The sequence below is a fragment of the Choloepus didactylus genome, chromosome 9, assembly GCF_015220235.1.
Source record: "Choloepus didactylus isolate mChoDid1 chromosome 9, mChoDid1.pri, whole genome shotgun sequence".
Taxonomy (NCBI): domain Eukaryota; kingdom Metazoa; phylum Chordata; class Mammalia; order Pilosa; family Megalonychidae; genus Choloepus; species Choloepus didactylus.
This window is the reverse complement of record NC_051315.1, coordinates 98,310,770-98,330,232: the sequence shown is the minus strand read 5'-3', so window position 1 is coordinate 98,330,232 and position 19,463 is coordinate 98,310,770. Positions and strand designations below refer to the sequence as shown.

General features: G+C 40.6%; 1 protein-coding gene across 1 annotated transcript in view; it reads right to left on the bottom strand.

The window, feature by feature from the left end:
• Window positions 1-19,463, bottom strand: part of PARD3B (par-3 family cell polarity regulator beta) — a 1,159,791-nt gene that overhangs the window by 42,692 nt on the left and 1,097,636 nt on the right. The window contains exon 22 of the mRNA XM_037849784.1: window positions 14,012-14,091. Within this exon, the coding sequence (XP_037705712.1) occupies window positions 14,012-14,091 (80 nt within the window). The remainder of the gene's footprint in view (window positions 1-14,011; window positions 14,092-19,463) is intronic.

Here is a 19,463-nt window from a genome sequence, read left to right as displayed (position 1 = left end):
CCAGGAGTGTACTGGGGGTGCTGCTATATTTCAGTGATGTTCTGAGCATGGGCTCCACAGAAAATGAACTTGTCAAAAACCTTATATCATTTTGATGAATTATGTATTTGAGTGAAGGAAAGAGAAACGAGAAATGCATTCTCTTGGGATGCTCTGTTGATGCAATTGATATTCATTGTATTTCAGATAAGACATGAGCACCCCAAAATAAAGTGAAGGCATCAAGACCGTCTGGGGCTACCTAATAACTATATATTTTCTTCTCATGAAAGGCAACCAGGACTCATTGCAACATGTCAGGATTGACACACTCACCCAGGTGGAAGTCATTCTGTGGCTTCACACTAGTTGTAGCAGCACTGCCGTGCCCCACCCATATCCCCTCGGCACTGATGGCCCACTATATGCCCAGGGAATCCTACTGCATGGATTTGTGCCTCTCTGCCAGTATGCTGGGCAGGCAGAAGTGCTGGGGAGTTGGAGCCTTCAGGAGCAACCCTCAACCAATAATGAATGGGATTCAAAAGACAAATATCTCAACACCCTCGCCTTCAGGTGGGGCAAGTGTGAAGTGCATTCCACACCACCCGCAGAGGTCCCCAGCAGAACTTGCCCCTGTTGCCTGCAGCAGTGATCACCTCATTAACGCACCCCATATTGGCATTTACTCCTTCCTTTTCCTTCCTTTTCTCACTCCCCTCTCAGTGCCTCTTCAGACAACTTCCCAAACAACTAATTGTGCATTCTTGTCTCAGAGTCTGCTTCTGGGGAAACTCAGCCTGATTCCAGAATGAGGAATCTTTTGAGTTTGTACTAGAAAATAATGAGAACTTCTGCTGTTCCTTTTTGTTGTTTTTGTTGTTGCAAGAATAACAGGAGGAACTCCTGGTACCTTTTATCCAGATTCACAAATTCTTTACACTTAGCTCCATTTACTTTATCATTCATCCTCTCTCTTCTTCCATTTTTTTTCCCCTTCCTTTCCATTCCCCATTTCTCTATATACACAACACACATATTTTTATATATACATACTATTATTTTCTGAACCATTTTGGAGTAAATTGGAGACATTTTGCTTCTTTATCCCTAAATGCTTCAGTGCATATTTCCAAAAGCAAGGACATTTTCTTTTATTGAGCACAGCACAGTTACCAAAATGATTTCCACTGTTTCTTTTTACCCTCGTGCTTATGCTTCATGGGGTCAGAAGCATGCTTAGTCAGAGAATGCCAGATGGCATTAAGTCATCAATTCTTCCTACTTGAGAAAATAACATTTCCAGAACAAAATTACACAGACATTGACAGATAGCCTTTGCTGTCCATATAAGCACTGGAGACATGTCATAACCACAGACTGGTGGCCAGGCCTTTGCAATTTTCAATGTACACCTGCCTCTTTTTGTACCTCCTGAGTATAAGCCTCTGTGGTTTATTATATCATCACTCCCGGTACAGCCCAGATCTTTTGTTCAGTGTTCATGCATACATGTTTTTCTAATATTCTGGATCAACCCTTGTAATCCCTATCCATGCTGAGCCATCTCTACTGCACATTTCAGTGGCGTCTCCTTCTGGAACTCTGAAAGGCTCAAATCTAACATATCCTAATCCATACTCAAGATTTTCCCCCATCCCAGTCCTCTCCCAGCATTTTCTCTCTCAGGAATGGTACTGTTACCCACGTCGCTGTGCTGGGTTTGTTCCTGGGTTTGTTCTTGAACCCTGGCTCCACTTGCCCCCACACCCATGTGCAATCCATCATTAAGTTCTCTCGGTTCTCCCAGTCACTTTTCTCCATCTCTGTCATTGCCAACACCTTTGTATAAGCCACCGGCATGCAACAGCCTTTGAACTGGTTTCTCTGCATCTACCCCAGCCTCCCTCCAGTCTCTTCTCTACCAAGCAACTAAAACAAATTTTTTTTTCAAAACACAAATCTGATCATGTTACTCTACTGGTTAAAACATGTTAACACATTCTAATTACTTTGGATAAATGTAACAATCCTTAATCTGACCACCTATGGTCTGACCTCTGACTACCTCTCCTGCTCAAATCTCAGTCTCTGTTCTAGCCACAAAGCCTTCTTTCAGTCTATCTTTTCACCATGCTCTCCCCTCTGCACATGTGGTTCTCTACCTGGAATATTCTTTATTTCTTTTCTTTACCCAGTAAATGCCTACCCTTCTTCCGATTGTAGCGCAAGTCTTACTCCCTCAAGTAAACCTTGGTTGATTTGGTCCAACCTCTCGTTACACTTTCCTGAGTCATGTATCTCGCCTTTGATGTAACGGGCAGAGTTGCAATTTTATGTTTGCTCTGAGATTGATTGTATCATCACCATCTTGTCCACCAGGTTAGAGGCTCCATAGGACAGTGACTGTGTCTGTGTCTGTGTGGGTTTAATTTTATCCTCAGGGCCTGCAGAGTGTCTGAACTTAGTAGGTAGTCAATAAACAGTGGAATGAAGAAGTAAAGAAGGGTGGAGGACTTTCCCAGCTCATCTATCTAGTCTAATAAAGTTGCACAATTGGCTCTGAATGACTGAAGACTGACTTGCGTGTGTGTGTGTTTAAATAGATATAAAAGGACTGACCAGAAACAGGACCAACTGAAGAAGTTAAACTGCCCACAAGGTGGAAACCTAAGTAACTTGCCTGTAACCGGCTCACAGAAGGCAGTCATCACATTATTTTGGCCACATTGCATGTAGCACATCCAGAAATCAGTCACAAAGCACTGGCTACAAGAGCTGTCTTGACCCGATTTTGATGTTGGAAAAACTGCAGCGGGGTATTGCACAGCCCAGACCACTCAGCATAAATTGTCAAAGGCACCAGCATTGCAGAGGAAAGTGACCAAGAAGCCTGATACAAACTCCAGCCTTATTTTAAGGGACTGTTTCCAGGGAAAAAACTTCAGTGTGACAAACACCTTCTCAGAATAGTTCAGAGTGCTTATTTTCCATCTTAAACCTATGCCAAGGAATTCAACAAATTACAGCTCTTCCCAGTACCTTGCAAAAGCCAGGCTGTCAGACACTATCATTTCTGGAAATGGTTTTGCATTTGCCTCAGCTACATATAAACAATTAGTGGGCAGGAACCTAGTGAGCAGTCACCACCCTGTCTTCACTTTCAAGCCATGGCCGGGTTTAAAGGATACTAATGATGCCCCAGAGCATAGTGTTGGTGGAGAATGGCCAGTGAAAATTGCCAGGTTCCTACCCTTTTAACATGTCATTCCATGTCCAACCATAAGGATCGGTTCTGCTGATTGGTGGGACAACCTTCTACTGGGACAAGCCCCAACCACCCCATCCAGGCTTAATTGAAGACTTGGAATAGAAGCAGGAACACATTCTGGATGCTGCTCTTTTTGTACCAGCCCTTTCCACATTTGTACCACAAATGTTTGCCTTTGCTAGAAATAATGGAGCTGGACCAAGGTACATCCTGGCACAATGACTGGGGTCGTGGGGTCCGTGTCATATGAGATCCAGGGCACAGATGGGCTTGGGTGGCACTGCCACGATAACTGACTGCCAAAGCTCTCTTCCCTGGCCTTGAAGCCGCAGAGTCAGTAGAAGCAATTCCTCCACGGCTGTCTGCCATTGACTTCTCAGCCAGGTCCCCGAAGGATTTACCACAATGACACAGTGAAAGAAGCAACAATACTTTCATGACTATCATAAATGCTGAAATGTAACCAAATGCCTTTAAAAAAAATTTTTTTTAACCCACTAGCATAACACAAAGGCAGTCTTTAAAAAGAGAATACTGTTTAAAAGATATTTTAGCTGGAAGGAGGAGGTGTTTAAATATGCTAAGGGGAGTTCTGTGGTTCATGGTTGCTGTTTTTGTAATTTTGAATGCCTGTTAGGGGTTTGTTCTATTTGACTTCCTGGATTTATGTACTGCAGTGGTTTAGGGTGGGGTCAGTAAAGGCTCAGTAAAAGATGGTCATTGAATGCTTCTCTCCTACCTGTTTACAGTCAGCCTCGCACAAGACGACAAGATGTGATAGGAAGCCAGAGGTTTTAGAGACAGAAAGAGCTGGACTGAATCCAAATCCTGTCACTTTTGGTGCAACTGGCCACATCACTTTACATCTCTGAGCCTTAGTTTCTTCCTCCAAAATTAAGGCAACTAATATTTACTTCTGGGCTTTATAGGAAATAAATGAGATAACATATTTAAAGTACCTAAGAGAGTTCCTGGAGCATAATAAACACTCAGCAAATGTTAGTTCTTTCACCATCCCTGATTACAAGTGTTTCTGTGGAAGGCTGGTACAAAGTGAAGCCCAGGAGCTGGGACTCATGGTGGTTGTGGCTACACAACCCTAGGAAGAGCCATTCGTATTCCCAACAGAAACAGAATAATTGCTGCAAGGAAAACTTGGCCATATTGTTTTTACTTAATATTACAGTGATATAAAAATAAAACTTGGCCATGTTATTTTTATATAACATTACAGTGATATGAAAATAAAAACTATATGATGTGAAACTGTTTTCCTTTTTTCCGTAAATTCCTTACTCTTTATCTCGTATTTTATTACTATTTCATAAGCTACAAGTTTCAACATTTCCTATTTTCTTAGGAACCCTAAAAGATGTTACAGTGAACGTGGATATATTTTTATTATGATCTAAGATATCTTCTTTCCTCTGAGCTCCTGTTACTCAAGAAAAAAGGTGATGTATTCTTACCTCTCCCTAACTTGTCAGTTTTAGTGGTGTGATAAAGTGAAATAAAAAGGATCTTGGAAGCCAGAAAGACTGGGGCTTGAATTCTGATTCTGTCACTTTGAGGCTTAATTTCTTCTTTTAAAAAATGCATATCATGGTGACTGCTACCCAGTCAGCTAGTGAGGATAAGAAGAGATCATGCATGTGAAACACAGAGCATAAAACAATTTACTTTATGATCCCCCCTTGCTTGAATCATTCTTAGTTTGATTTTCTTTTTAAATATAACTTGGCTAGTTTTTATGAGTAAACATGACATCTTTGAAACAATTTGCATGCAATTTTGGCATATAAAAATGGAAAATCAGCCTAGTGATTTTACTCTTAATTATTCCTGTTGAATACTATCATATATTCAGGCATCGGGTGAGGCACTAGTTTTTTATCCAAGACGCATGCATGTTTTAGCGATGTAATGTCATTTTAAATAATAATAAAGCACATTATAATGAATGAACATGCTTGGTTTATTCTGAGTGGCTCTGCCTGCAGGAGGTCAACACCAGGACCTGTATGTAGTAAACCCAGAGACAGTAGCAAATGGCTGGAGATATGTAGAAGATGGGGAGAGGCAGGTGCATGACGAGAGGGGCACATGGGGCAAAGCAGTTCGGCACTGTCAAGACACTCACTGCAACAATAATTCCCACTGTAATAAGCTTTCGGAGGCAGATGGTGAAGTGAAGATAAAATAGGAAAACATCAAGAACTAACATGGAAATATAATATGAGAAATTAGAGTTAGAGGAGCACTCCTAATTAAGCAGCTGGCCAGGCACAAAATCACTTTCTTTTCTTTTCTTTTTGCTGGAGAAATGGGGAATAAATGCTCAAAGTCCTTTAAAATATGTGCAGAGCGGAAAACATGGAAGTCAGCTTACCAAGCTCAGTACGTTTCAAATTCAAGGTGATGTCAAATATGGCACTCTTGAAATAGCAGGCACAGACTCTTCTAAAAAGAGTACTTGAACAAATATGTAACAGTTTAGAACTTTCTCTGGAAAATGGGGGAAAGAGTAAAATTCCATGGAATTTAATATATGCGACCCATCAAGATTCAGTTAAAACTACTTTGGGGACATCAGTGTTGTAATGGGTCTTAGCATGTTTTAAATCACTAATATTCTAACTAAACTCATAATGGAGGCCTTCAATTGAATAATTAATATCAAATATTCTAGCTGGCTTCAAGGATATATTGGCTCCAAGGAAATGATGAAAAGTTTGATTAAAATGGACTTTTATCTAAGGAACTAAGTGACATAAAAATGATATGGCAGTAGCATTAACCCCTGATCTCAGCTGTTTGGCATCTTATGGAGGTATTGCGTGCTGGGGCTCTTTGCATTTTCAGGAAGTTTGAGTTGACAATGGAGACATCTTAATCTCACAGAGAATTAAATTGCTGCTAATTCATCATTTTGTCCTCTGCATTAAGACTGAGGGGGTGTCAGAGGGGGCAGTCAAACAGGCAGCTGACTCTACAAGGAAGGGGGACCAGAGACTAAATTTTCAATTTAGGGAACCCGAGGAGAAAGGATAAGAGGGAACATGCTTCATTGATTTTCAGAAAGCACTAACCTCCATCATATGCAAATGTGGAAGACAAGAGCAAGACAAGTTCTTCAGCTCATCTAAGTGTATTCCTGCAAAGTTGGAGAAGCAAGCACAGCCGCAAGCACCAAATTGCAGCTAGCCAGGGCAAGGAGGGGCTGTCCAGATAAAGCTGTTCCCTTATGACAGTGACTGAGAGACTGACCCTGATGTCCGGTATCTAGATGAAGGGTGACAGACCTTTGTCTGGAGAGCTGTGGAGAAGGACTAGCCTCAAACTCCAGCTGAATATTCGACTGGCTGCCGTGTGTGCAGGGTGTAGCACGTATATTTTCATGAAGCGCTGTATTTGACAAACTGGCCTTGTGGCAGGGAGAACTACTCAATTGGGCAGTGTGGGGACACTCAACTTCTACAGCCCCAGATGGTCAAACATCCACCCATGCACAGACAAACACACACACACACATACAGATACTAAATGATCTAATTGCTCAGTTTATTTCATTTAACTTTTAATTACTACATAGATTAGCTTGGGCCAAGCAGTACTGGGGCATTGGGGGAAATTTCTGCAGAACTGTAATGTCATTGCCATCTGCTTAGCAAGTGCTATAAAATAATGCAAGGTGGTCCAAAGACAATTCAATAGAAGTGACCAGGATAGAAGTTAACTGGAAAAGAGAACAAGAGAAATCTGAGGAGAAAGCCTTTAAGCAGTGAGATGAATGACAGAAAAGTACAGAGGATGCCCAGACAACATGCTTTTGGGGATAATACAATGTAGGAGACAGTATGTGTGCTGCAAGCTTCAAAGTTTGCACTGCGCTTGGACTGGAGTCTTGTGTGGAATGAACAAAAGCATTTGCAGAAAAGAAAGCTGAAACCAATAAAACAAGACTGAAATGTTAAAGAGGAAGCATGTTCTTACAGTGGATTCTTCTGATCTGAACACAATTGTATCCAACACCAAAACACTGGGAACACACTTAGAAAACAAATTTATTTTGGGTTCCTAGGAAGCAAGCATAAGTTGTTTGCTCGTTCTACTCAAAATCAGCTCTAGTTTGTTGCTTCTCATTATATAGCCAAGTTGAAAGCTGCTCGAGACATTCAGAGACTTTTTTTCCCCAGGTAACTTATGTAATATGGGTTAGAGCAATGTTGGATTTGGAAGCCAAATATGGCCTGAACAGGCCTTTGTCCCTCATCAGTCTCCCTCCCTCAGTGTGCTCCTGTAGCCACGTTCAGAAAATTTATTGTGATCTTTTCTTTTCTGGGTAGGTATTATTCTTAATCTTAAAGAACCAAAGTACCAATTTGCAGACACCGCTTTTTCAACTCTCAGGAGTGTTCTAACAAAACACAGGATTCTCTTTTGGGTAGGCAAAGTATATTGCTTAATGTTCTTCTAGCAATTACGCATTAAACTGTTCATATTTCAAACAAAGCACCCAAGGGAACAGGAAAAGAATTGATTTTATGACAGCATTACAGAGACAGTTGAAAGGCATTACCTAACCTGTATAGTAGTAACGCTCTGTGTCATGTACAAAGATGAATAAAGCACAGTCCCTGTCCTCAAAGGCACTTATAGTTTAGTGAAAAAGACAAGAAGTTGGGCAAATAATACAAGAGAGTATGATAATCGCAAATTGGGTCTGGAGAAGGTGGAAAAATCTTTGCTGTAATGGTTAAGCACATTGCCTTGCAGCCAGACTGCCTGGGTTCAAATCCCAGCTCTGATATTTTCAGCTGATGAACTTGGGCAATTTTGCTTAGTCTCTCAATGCCTGTGTCCTTGTCTATAGCATGGGGATAGTAATGGTAATCCCTCTCATAGGGTTAATGTGAGCATTAAGTGGTAGAAGCAAAGCATGTAAAACAGTTCCTGGCACATGGTAAGTTCTCAATAGACATCAACCCTTTAGAAGTCTGGAATTCTGATGATTCCAGAGAAAAGATATATTTTCATGGGGAGATCACTACTTATATTGACAAAGAGTATCCTGAAAAAACTGCCAAGAAATCTTGGGAAGAATTCTTTTCCATAAACTACTTGTATAAAAATAAACCCATTCTCATTTATGTACCAACGTATTGAATACTTACTATATACATAGTCCTATGTGAGGTTCTGTGAGGTTCTGGTGATGGGTATAAAAAAGGGGTAAGACAAAGTCCCTTACCTCAAGGAACTTATAATCCAGTGGGGATGAGACAGGGCAGTGAAGAATCATAATCTAATTCAGGGTATTTGCAGTGGCACTGCAGAGTTGCCAAATGCATGCTATGGAAGTTAAAAGGAAGAAGAGCTAAAGGAAGATGACATGGAGGGCAGGGTTTTGGCATGGGGACTCTGAGGTGTCTTGGAATGTCAGGATGAAATGTCAAGCAGGCAGTTGTAAATGGGGTCACAACAAGAGTGAGAGATGAAGGCTAGCCAGGTTATGTTTTGGAGTGATCATGATAGCGATGAGAATGGAATCCTTAGGAGCACAGGGGACTACTCAGAGAGAATCTACATAAAGGAAAGAGCTGGTCTTTTTCACTTTAATTATTATTCTTGTTATTTTTGGGTGTGTGCTAATGAAGGTGTCAGGGATTGATTTAGGTGATGAATGTACAACTATGTAATGGTACTGTGAACAATCGAATGTATGATTTGTTTTGTATGACTGTGTGGTATGTGAATATATCTCAATAAAATGAAGATTAAAAAAATAAATAAAAAAATAAAGGAAAGAGCTGGGAGCAGAATCAGATGGAAGTATCAGTGGTATGGTCAGAAGCCTGTGGCAAGAAACTACAGACTATGAGTGGCTGACATGGAAATAGAGCTACCAGGTACAGATCTTTTTTCCTAAAGTAGGAGAAGTGGGAACTGGAGGAGGAAGGAGGATTGAGGGAATGTCTTCGATTTTCTTGATGGGCAAGACTCAGCCTCATGGAGGCAGTCCTGCCACCCAGCCCGGCTTGGTTCTGAGTGCTGCTTGTAACTGCCTGCCCAGCACTGCCTGGTCCTGGGCCAACAGGAGTTTCTTAGCAGTATCTCAGGAGCTCTTCTCTACCGGTTAATAGGCTGGTGCTCCCACACCAGATCTGCCCCAGGGGCAAGAGCATCAAGCTCAGCCTTCCTGGTTAACTCATATGGGGTATGGCCTCCACCTGGGTACCTGACTCCCACTGGCCACTGGGGCAATACTAGCTCTAAATGTCCAAGTCTGGTTGGATAGGGGTCCTGGTCTCTTGTCCAGACCCAAATCTGCATCCTGTATCCTGTTTATATAAACTCCCTGTATTCAAGAAGTGCTGCCTCCTGGCATGTCCACTAGCACGACTTATCGCTCAGTTCACATTAGTTTGCTTTGTCCTCTTGCTCTTGACCATCTGGACCACTGGTCCTACCCCAGAGTTGCCTAATTCTTTGGCCTCAGTTAGTACCCCTGGTAGGTGCCCAGGTGGGTCTTTGCTCTCCCCTTTACTGATCTGCAGGACTCCCAGCAAACTATGCAGCCAAGACTATGCATCTGCAGTAACAGGCAGGGAGAGGAAAGCAGCTGATGAGTGCACTTAAAGATGCAGTGGAGAGAGGAGTTGGTGGTTGTGCCGGGTCCCCGCAAAGGCAGGGAGGATGAATGCTGGTGTATGGGTTTGCCTCGTACAAGAAAGGAACACTTCTTCCCCAGAATGTAAAGAGCTAACAATGAAAAAAAATCCTTAAAATATACTGGGCAGCCTCTTCACTAAGGGTTTGGCTTGTAATATTGTATTCAATACTCACATCAACACTATATGGAGTCCCTGATACCATCCCCAGTTTATAGATTGGAAAACAGAGCCTGGAGCAATTACATCACCTACTGAAGGTCACACAGGTGATAAGTGACAGGTCAGGGGCTCTAATCAGGGCCCGGCTCCAAGCCCATGTCCTTATTGTCTTCTCTTTGGAAGGATGTATGAGGGAAGACATAGCAAGTCTGAACTGCAGGAAGCAGAAGTTGAAGAGCTAACGGTGAGTGCCTCAAGGTCATAAAGGAAAGGAAGTGAGGTCATCTCCAGAGATGGGGCTTGGAGGCTTAGTCATCTTTGTAGAATTTAACAGGAGTAGAAAAGGATTGGAACAGCCTCTCTGGGATCGTCAAGGGAGTCAACAACACAACTGAAAGGAATGCTGGACAGCAGCAGGGGCCCAGCTGGGGCTGCATAACATGAATTTTGTAGTTGAATAAATGAATGCAGTTTTAAGACTTTCTCCAGCAAGCTCTCGCCACCCACATACGTAGGACAGCAGAAAAGGTGCAGTGCCTTTTTGCTTACTACTTATGACTCCACACCTGATTACAAGCCCGGAAGAGCAACATTATGTGTTGATGCACTGAGCCATCTGCAGAGAAGGGGATAATGGGATCCCGTGGGGCCCGAGATGGGCCAGGTGGGAACGATGGAAGCTTGAGACGAAAGAGTTGAGAGTTCACTGCTGCGGGGACTGACCACGACTGAGGCCTATAAAATCAGAATGGGGCCTGGGAGAATTGAAAGGGGCTGGGAGGCCAGAGAGAAAAAGAAGCAGTTTGCAAAAATACACATATTGATATTCACACATTATAGTCATCCTAGGAAACAGCCACTTCCCTTCTACCCAGCGTGAGTAATAATTTGTGTCAGGCAAGAATAAGGGAATTCTAGTTCATTCTGTTTCCCACCAATGAAAAGTGGGAGCTTGACAGGTGGTAAAACATTGGCCCTGGTAAAGGGCTGGTGTTTGCTCATGAGATTGTATTATAACCACACTCTGCTTTCCAAAACAGCACCCTCAGGAAAAAAAAAATCAAGTCATTTTTCTTTGGAGGCAGACGATTTAACATTGCCTAACAATAACATTTAACATCACTTAGCCCTTACTTAGCCTTAGGCAATCTCGTAACTACCAAGTGCTAGGAATTGTCTCCTCCCTGTGATGGCCAGGGCTCTGACTTTGTTTTGTCAAGTGTCATTTAGCCTGGCAGAAGGCTACACGGACCTACTTTAGCCATGACAGAGTTCCATGACAGTACAGGAGGGTGCCCCTTGGCGGGGACTCCTTACCAACTCTATGCACTGGGGACATTTTCTCACTGGGTTGATGGCTCCAAATTTGGCATACTACCATTATTGTATTTATCTTTAAAAAATCCTGTGATGCTCACCACAAACAACAGAGGAACCAAATCAGTGAGGAACATATTAAGTCCTCTTAAAGATTGGGCACTGACTTCCTATAAGATAGAATTATTTCTATTTTTAATTAAAAATTTAACTCCATACATATTTTAAAGCTCCTGCCTCTGTGATGAAGAGGGGATCCGGGCCTACAGAGACGTGCTCGCCTCACTCGCCTGCCAAAGGGAGAGCGCGGTCGAGCTTGCGTGCTTCAGTGAAGTGGACAGTAAAATCTCCAGGGGGGAAAGACTAGAAAACCAGGGTAAATGTCGCTGGCACTCGGCACTCGGAGCTGAATCTACACCCTTTTCAGAAGCCAGCAGTATGTCCCTTTGCCTCTGCATTCTGCATCTCCTTGGGTAAATATGAACCCCCCTGTGGATTGGAACATATTCCCTGCAAGGGTGCTTTACATTTTCTCTTTTGATATTGAGATGGAAACCCAAGTTTGAGGCCCCCATTTAAAAGCCAATGCCAGGGATTGTGTGCATTTTCCTGAGCCCTATTTATTCTTCATCCTGGCTACTTCTGGTTGCCAGGTAGCTACAAAGGTCTGTTGGCACATGCGGCTAATCGCTCCTACCATTGTATATGTGTGTGAGAGCACTTTTTGTCAAAACTATTTTCAGTCTAAGAGGCTTCCCTTTCAGCTACAGTTATATTCTTGGGGCTGGCAGGATTTTGTCAATTCATACACTGTGGTGATAGTTCCAGTGCCACAAACAACATAAATGTACTGCCTTTGTCAGAAGACTGCCTCTGAAGTGTTTAATCCTAAAATGGACTTGTTTAGAGTCTGCCATGATTGAGCATTTCAGGGATAATTAATTGAAATAAATAGGATTTGGAAATTTGGAGAAATTTATGTTAATAATTACTAATCTAAGCACGTGGTACACTGTGATGAAAAGCGGATTTGCTTGCCTCCTTTACTAGATAGCACGGTTCCAAAGCAGGACGGGGACTGGGTCTCTAGTCTCTGTATTCCAGGGCCTGATACCTAGTACATGATTAATAGATATATGGAGATGAATGAATGAGTGAAACTTAACAGAATTCTAAAATGTTATCTCTGTGCTTTTAATTTGAACAAAAATACCCATTTCCGCAGTCTGAGTGCAAGTGGGCGAGGAAGACATTAAACTGTTTCCAGGTTTTTTTTTTTCTTTCCCTTCATAAGAACATGCTACTTTCCATCTGCTTTAACCACAATTTCCATACACTTCAACACTAAAAGCAGGAAATCTTATATTTAAAATGAATTTTGGAGAGTACTTCTATTCTTTTAATGAAAACAAGACACTGGGCCAGGAAAAAAATGGGAGAGGGAAAAAATCAGGGGGAAGAAAAGATTATAATGTAACATGTAAGAAAAAACAGGGACATAAAATAAAATGTAGTTGTATAGAAGCTTTAAAAATACTGTATATGTTGAGTATCTTGCCCAATCATTGCTAAAAATTGGTTCTCTGCTAGATTTGAGATTTTGTTTCTTTTGAAAGTCAACACTATTTATAAGAGCAGATAGTCATGGAGGCTACGGCTTTTTAATGTTCAGGATGTTATTTTTTGTAAACTCACACGCAGATAGCCAACATGTAACTCAAAACAGTAACCGTCTCTGACTTAGCACTTGAACAACTCAGCTTTGATGATGAAGCAGCTCTCCCTCCCTCTTTAAAAGGAGATATTCTGTAGCAACTTAGTTTTCTGGCTGGTATTAACCTTTCTTTGTTTCTTTTTCTAACTTACTAATTCTCACACTCACAACTCTTCTACCTCCCCTAGTAGCTGGACTCTAATCTTGGAAAGGTTTCCTCTTTGTCATGCGCTACTGATAGCAGACTAAAATTATTCTTCAGCTCACAGATAAGAGCACAAACCTTGGAGAATTGTATCTCATTTTCAGGGTTGTCTAGTTACAGCATAAGTAGATCATGTTAGGCCAGAATTGCCAAGCAAACTTTTCCCACACACTTGTCTCTTTCCCCCTACTGTGTCTGTGCCTCCCAGCAATTTTTGCCTACTGCCTCGAGAACACAGTCGGATTCTAAATCAAGCAAAGAACACCTTCCCAGGTTCACATTTCCCTTCTGCCTTCTAACACCCACACAAGGCTCCAAGGTTAAAGTTGGCCCGCCCTTATTCATGGCTAACTCCTAGGACAGAGGATTTACTATTTTATTGTCTCTAAGCTTGGTGTGAGATGTTCAATACCATTTTTATAGTAATGGCTTAGGATTTCCATTCACTATCCAATATTCTTGCTGACATGTTCAATTGCAATGATATACTCTTTTCTTCCCTTAAAAAATAACCCACAAGTGTTTCAATTATTAGCAAAGTTGTGAAGATGGCACTAGGGCTGCAGCAGATGGCAGTAAGGCAAAATTAGAGCATAGTCCCTATTTAAAAGCCAGACTTCTAGTTCATGTAGTATTCTCTAAAGACTTCATTTGCGGGTGAACTGGGGGCGGGAGACCCCTCAGTGAGGTACCTGGGTAAGGAGGCATACTGTCTCTCCAGCCCCTCGAAGCTGAGGTTGTGGGCATTCCCACCTGGACTCTTTCCAGACACCTGTGGAGAGAAGAGTAATTAGAGACGAAGATCTATTATACACACTGGTTACTGACAATGCATCTCAAAATTGTAATTAGCGCATAAATGCTGCTGCCGCCTGCCAAAAATCAACCATGGAAAAGCAACAACTCAGAATGGCTAAAGGAATGGATGATCAAGTCACAAACATGGCATTTAACAACCAAGTCTCCTCCATCAGGAAAGGGTCATTATTAAACTGACTCTTTGCTGTCACCAGACCAGTGATATTTAGTAGGTGTAAGAATACATATATATATACATATATATATATGTGTGTGTGTGTGTGTGTGTGTGTGTGTGTGTGTGTGTGTATATTTAAATAAACTTTATTTTTGAGAACAGTTTTAGAGTTACAGAAAAATTGAGAAGATAATATAGGGAGTTCCCATATACTCTGCACACAGGTTTCCATGTTATTAGCATCTTGCATGAATGAGGTACATTTCTTACAATTAATGAGCCAATATTGATAAATCATTATTAACCAAAGTCCATAGTTTATTCAGATTTCCTTAGTTATTCTCTAATATCTTTTTTCTCCCCCAGGAACTTATCCAGGATACCACCTTACATGTAGTTATCATGGCTCCTTAGGCTCTGACAAGGAAAATCACAGCAAATTACTGTAGGTTTGGAGATTCAGATCCTTTTCTTCCAAGGTCTCTTTAGGGAATTTCCTAGAAATGCTAACCTAGAAATGCTTGCTGATCCCAACCTGGCTTCTCCCCACCTAGAACATTTACAGGGATCCATGCAGGTGAGGGACCCTGAAGGTTAAACTTCATTTGTTTCATGGTAAATCTGCTTTTGCTGCAACCCTAAATAAATGGTCGGTGTTGTTTCTATTATTGTAATAATTATATTATTTGTAATTTCCAAAATGGTTCCTATATTGATTATTCTTAATTTCTAAAGATTTTTAAATCCTGAGGAAAGGCTTCAAGTCACTGGCCCAGGCCATTTTAGCTTCAGTTATACCCTGAGATATGGAAGGACCATATTTTTAAAAGCAGCTTTTCCTTGAGACTTTTCTTTACCGACAGGGATTGCTTACAACCAGCCCTCCACTCCACGGCTTACATGAAGCCCATCCTGAATACTCTGAATCTCTGTGTGTTCCCTCCCTTACGAACAACCACATAGAAGTGATTAACTGTTTTCTTTCTAGTGTTGGCCCTTTTTGTCTTTGTTCCTTCCTATGTACTTCCTGTGTTCATACCTCTTGGGGTCTCTTCCGCCAGCCTCTGAGATCCTGAGGGGCAGTGATTAGCCCCTGTAAGCTTTCAATGCAGTGTTTTTGTTCCCTGAATGAGGGACCTTTCTGTATCTATGAGACCTTTCTGTATCTATCCCACAAACTGAAAACAGGGTGAACATATAACAGATGGGTGGCATGCTTCTATGCCAAAAATTATTCAGTTCTTCACTAATGGTGTATATATTTATGTTCTCTATAATATTCCAACATCATTAATGCAGGCATCCTATTAGTAATTAGTGAGCACCTACTGTATCCTAGTATTATGCTAGGCCCTTGATACAAAGCGTTGAAGAAATCCAGCACAGTCCTCAAGGAGACAGGTCTGCAAACAATTATGGTACAATGAGATCATTGCTTGAGAAGAAGTAGGAGGAAGGAGGCTGTGTGTGGCTGAAGGGATGGAAACCAAAGTCCATCTGGGAGAGGCGATGACACCTTCATATAGGTGGTGAAGCTTCCTCTAACACTTGAATATAAATGAAGAGGAGTTTTTCAGGGGGAAAGGAGTGTAAGAGTAGCAGGAGAAGGCATTCTAAGTAGAGAGAACAAAAATGAAACAGCATGGAGGCATAAAAAAAAGCACTCTGTGTTTGTTCAGGGAATGTCAAGATTTTGGTAAGGCAGCAATAGATGGTATGAAGAAGAAGATATTAGTAACAGTAGCACTACTGTGTTATTACTGTGGCTGCAATAATTAATGATGCTTTTGTAATTTAACATCTATTCAGAACTTATTATGTGTCAAGCACAAGGTTAAGTCCTTTGCTTGCACCATCCCAGTCAATCCTCCTAATAAACCCAGGAGGTAGGGATCATTCATGTCCCATTTTGCAGATGAGAAAACTGAGTAGTTGCTCAAGGTCACAGCCCACAAGTGGAAGAGGTGAGACCAGGATCGTGTCTCCCTGACCCCAGAGTCCAAGTTCTGGAGATATTGACACAGATAAGATTTTGAGGGAGCTCATGTACCATGCCAAGGAACTTACTTTTATCCTTAGATGGTGGTGAAGCCACTGTGAAGTAGCTTTGATGGCACATTTTGGGTGGTGGCAGTAGAGGTTGTTGCAGCTTGCTAATCATGGTGGCTGATATAAACAGTGACTGTGTGGTTTTGGAGCCCAAAATTTCCTGATTATAGATGTGGCAGCATCTCCCTTGGTAGCCTGATTCCCTGATTGGGAAATCATTCTGGAAAATCCATCCCAGAACTTGTTTCTTTAGTCTCCATAAGCCAATTACTATGATGTAATAAATACGTTCTTGCTTAAACTAGCTAGAGTGGATATTCTCTGCAACTGAACAGTGACCCATATAAGGTCTGCAAAAGTGTATGCTGGAATTGGCAGCGAGATGGTGGCCGGTGCTTTAGTGAGGCTGATTTCAGTGTATTGATGGGAGAGAAAGCCAGATTGTATGATGTGGAAAGTCTTTATGAGCTACTTTTATTCTCCTGTAGCCTTCTATCTTCTCTTTATAGTTTTCTAATAAACAAATATCCACTGGTTTTACTGTCTCATGCTAGTATGCTCACAAAATGGGATTGTTACTTTCAAGCAAATAAACATTTGTTACTGTCTCCTAAGTAGAGTAACATGCTAAGTATGCTGAGATACAGAGATGAGAAAAAGTCTTCTTCCTCTGGGACCCACTGTTAGTCAATGGAAATGATGGGAATAAATCTATATTCCATTATTTTAAAAATAGATATAACTGCTTTTCCTTCCTAAATGCCAATTGTGGAAAACTACCCAGAGATGACCTCTGTTAACATTTACAAATACATATATTTTAATAGTATACAGAGTTTTTCCCACCTATTTTTTATTGGCATTTTCCTGTGTCATTAAAAATCTTTCAAAAACATGAATTTTAATGGCAATGTAATATCCCATTATATGGATAAATCATAACTTATTTATCTAATTTCCTCCTTTAAATTGGTGGCAATATAGATTATTGTATAGGGCACAAAGATTCTTGCAAATAGCTGTAAATGGAGGGTAGCAAATTGCAGATAGATGATTGCCAAAGAGAAGCTAACTAAGAATTTGTAGTTAGGTCCTTAGCAAATCAGGCCACCTGAGGAGAGGGTGAGGGGAAAGAAATCAGGCACATGCATTTATAAGCTCATTTCTCATTTTGCTCTGTGTTCCACAAGACCTGGGACTGTTCCTACTTAAAGAAATCCTTATTAGGTAATTTCCCTCATCACAAGAAAATAAGGTCAGTGGCTCTGATCCAATTAATTTTTTTTAAAGAAGCCCTTTATCTCACTTGGTATCGTGCAGGGATTTTCTTTTCTTTCCTTTTTTTTTTTTAATGTAATGACCTAAATATATGTCTGATAGAAACAATCTTGACTTAAGCCATAACAGAAACCTAGTCTTTTTCACAACACTGTAATGTTAGAACTTCAGCCTAGATTTTGAGCATATTTATATTTCACTCGCTGATTCAACTCAGGAAGCGAAACTTCAGAGAGCTTGTTTAAAACAACTTGAAAAACTCACACCCTCAAGCATCTTCCAACGTGGCGCCCCTTTTTGGCTGAATTATGACAGCCTATCAGGAGGGCTCGGTGTTTGGGAGCAAAGTTGAATTAAGATGCTTTTAGGCCATGGGAGTTCTCCCAATGTCATTCACTCAATGCCTGCTCAAGGCTGGGGTGTTAAGAGCCTTGCTGAAATAAAGCTATTAGTCTTTTCTCCACAAAACCAAGGAGCTTGCTGCTTACACTCGGGATTCCTTAAATTAGTATGTATTTCTAGACTGGCATTGCTAGAATCAGCAGTTTCATAAAGCAATATACTAAAGAGGCCATTTAACCCCCCTATTTCCCCCATTTGCAGATTAATGGCAGAAGGGAAGATTTAATGCCCTTTCAAACATTTTTAACAATTCATTAAAAATAAAAGAATAAATCATGCAAGGTTTTCTGCAAACGTCTGAGGATAAAAGCTGAAACAATTCAAAATTAACATGTTTTCCAGCGTCTACAGGTTAGATACATTTTTTTCCAATGTTGTAATTTATGTCCCATAAGTCAATTTTCCTGAAGAAATTTAAAAGCTGCTGTGGTGGAAAGGCTGTGCAAAGGTGCAATACAACTTATTCACCTATACATAACATCCTCATTTACAAATATATCTTACTCAGGTCCAGTACCAAAAAAAAAAAAAAAAAAGTCTTATGCTGCCAGACACACCATAAGATTAAGATGCAAAAAACACAAAAATTTAGATGCCATTTTAGGAAATGTGCATTTCATTTCAAGTTGGTAATGACAGATATTTTTAAGCAGTTTCCCACATTTCTAAAGTTTCCTTTTGAATTATATTGCTTTAACATAGCTACAGGTTTGGCTGGAAGATTTTCATAGGGAATTAACATAATGACAGTTTCTAAAAAGTTATAAACTTGTTTGTGAGAGTATTTAATAATATGGCATTTGGCTCAAATACTACACATTTGGAGGTAAATTGAGGGCAATACTCCATTTAAACAAATAAACCAAATCAAAATAGGTTTTTAATTATTTCTCTTTGGAAATGAGATGGAGTATATCACATTTGAGATATATATTTTATAAGGATGTTTTCTACAGAGGAAAAGGTATACACACACTCGTTCAAACCATTATTTCTGAAGTGCTTATTTTCTCTAATTTGATTTCAATAATCTCATCAAATAACTGGGTATTCGGCTGATAGGTTAGTCTAGAACACCTGCTAGTTTAGAATACAGAGCAGATAAAAATATTTTAAAAATAACCCATGAATAAGTATTTGAATCACACTGTGCCTCCATCTCTCTCTCTCTTGTAAAATGTCAGGGTTAAAACTTAAGACCTTGAGGTTCCTTCCAACTTACACAAATTTATACAAGTTAACTTGCATAGAGCTTCCATATTTATGTTAACCATTTATATGTCATTAATATAGTAACTGTATGCACCTAATGATTATTACAGAGCCAAATGATGAGAACAACAAAGTCATCTGCAACCTTTTGAAATTATGAAGTATTTATTAGGATTTAAGAAGTAAATCTTTGCTAGTACCATCCAGGTACTAGCTGAACATACACT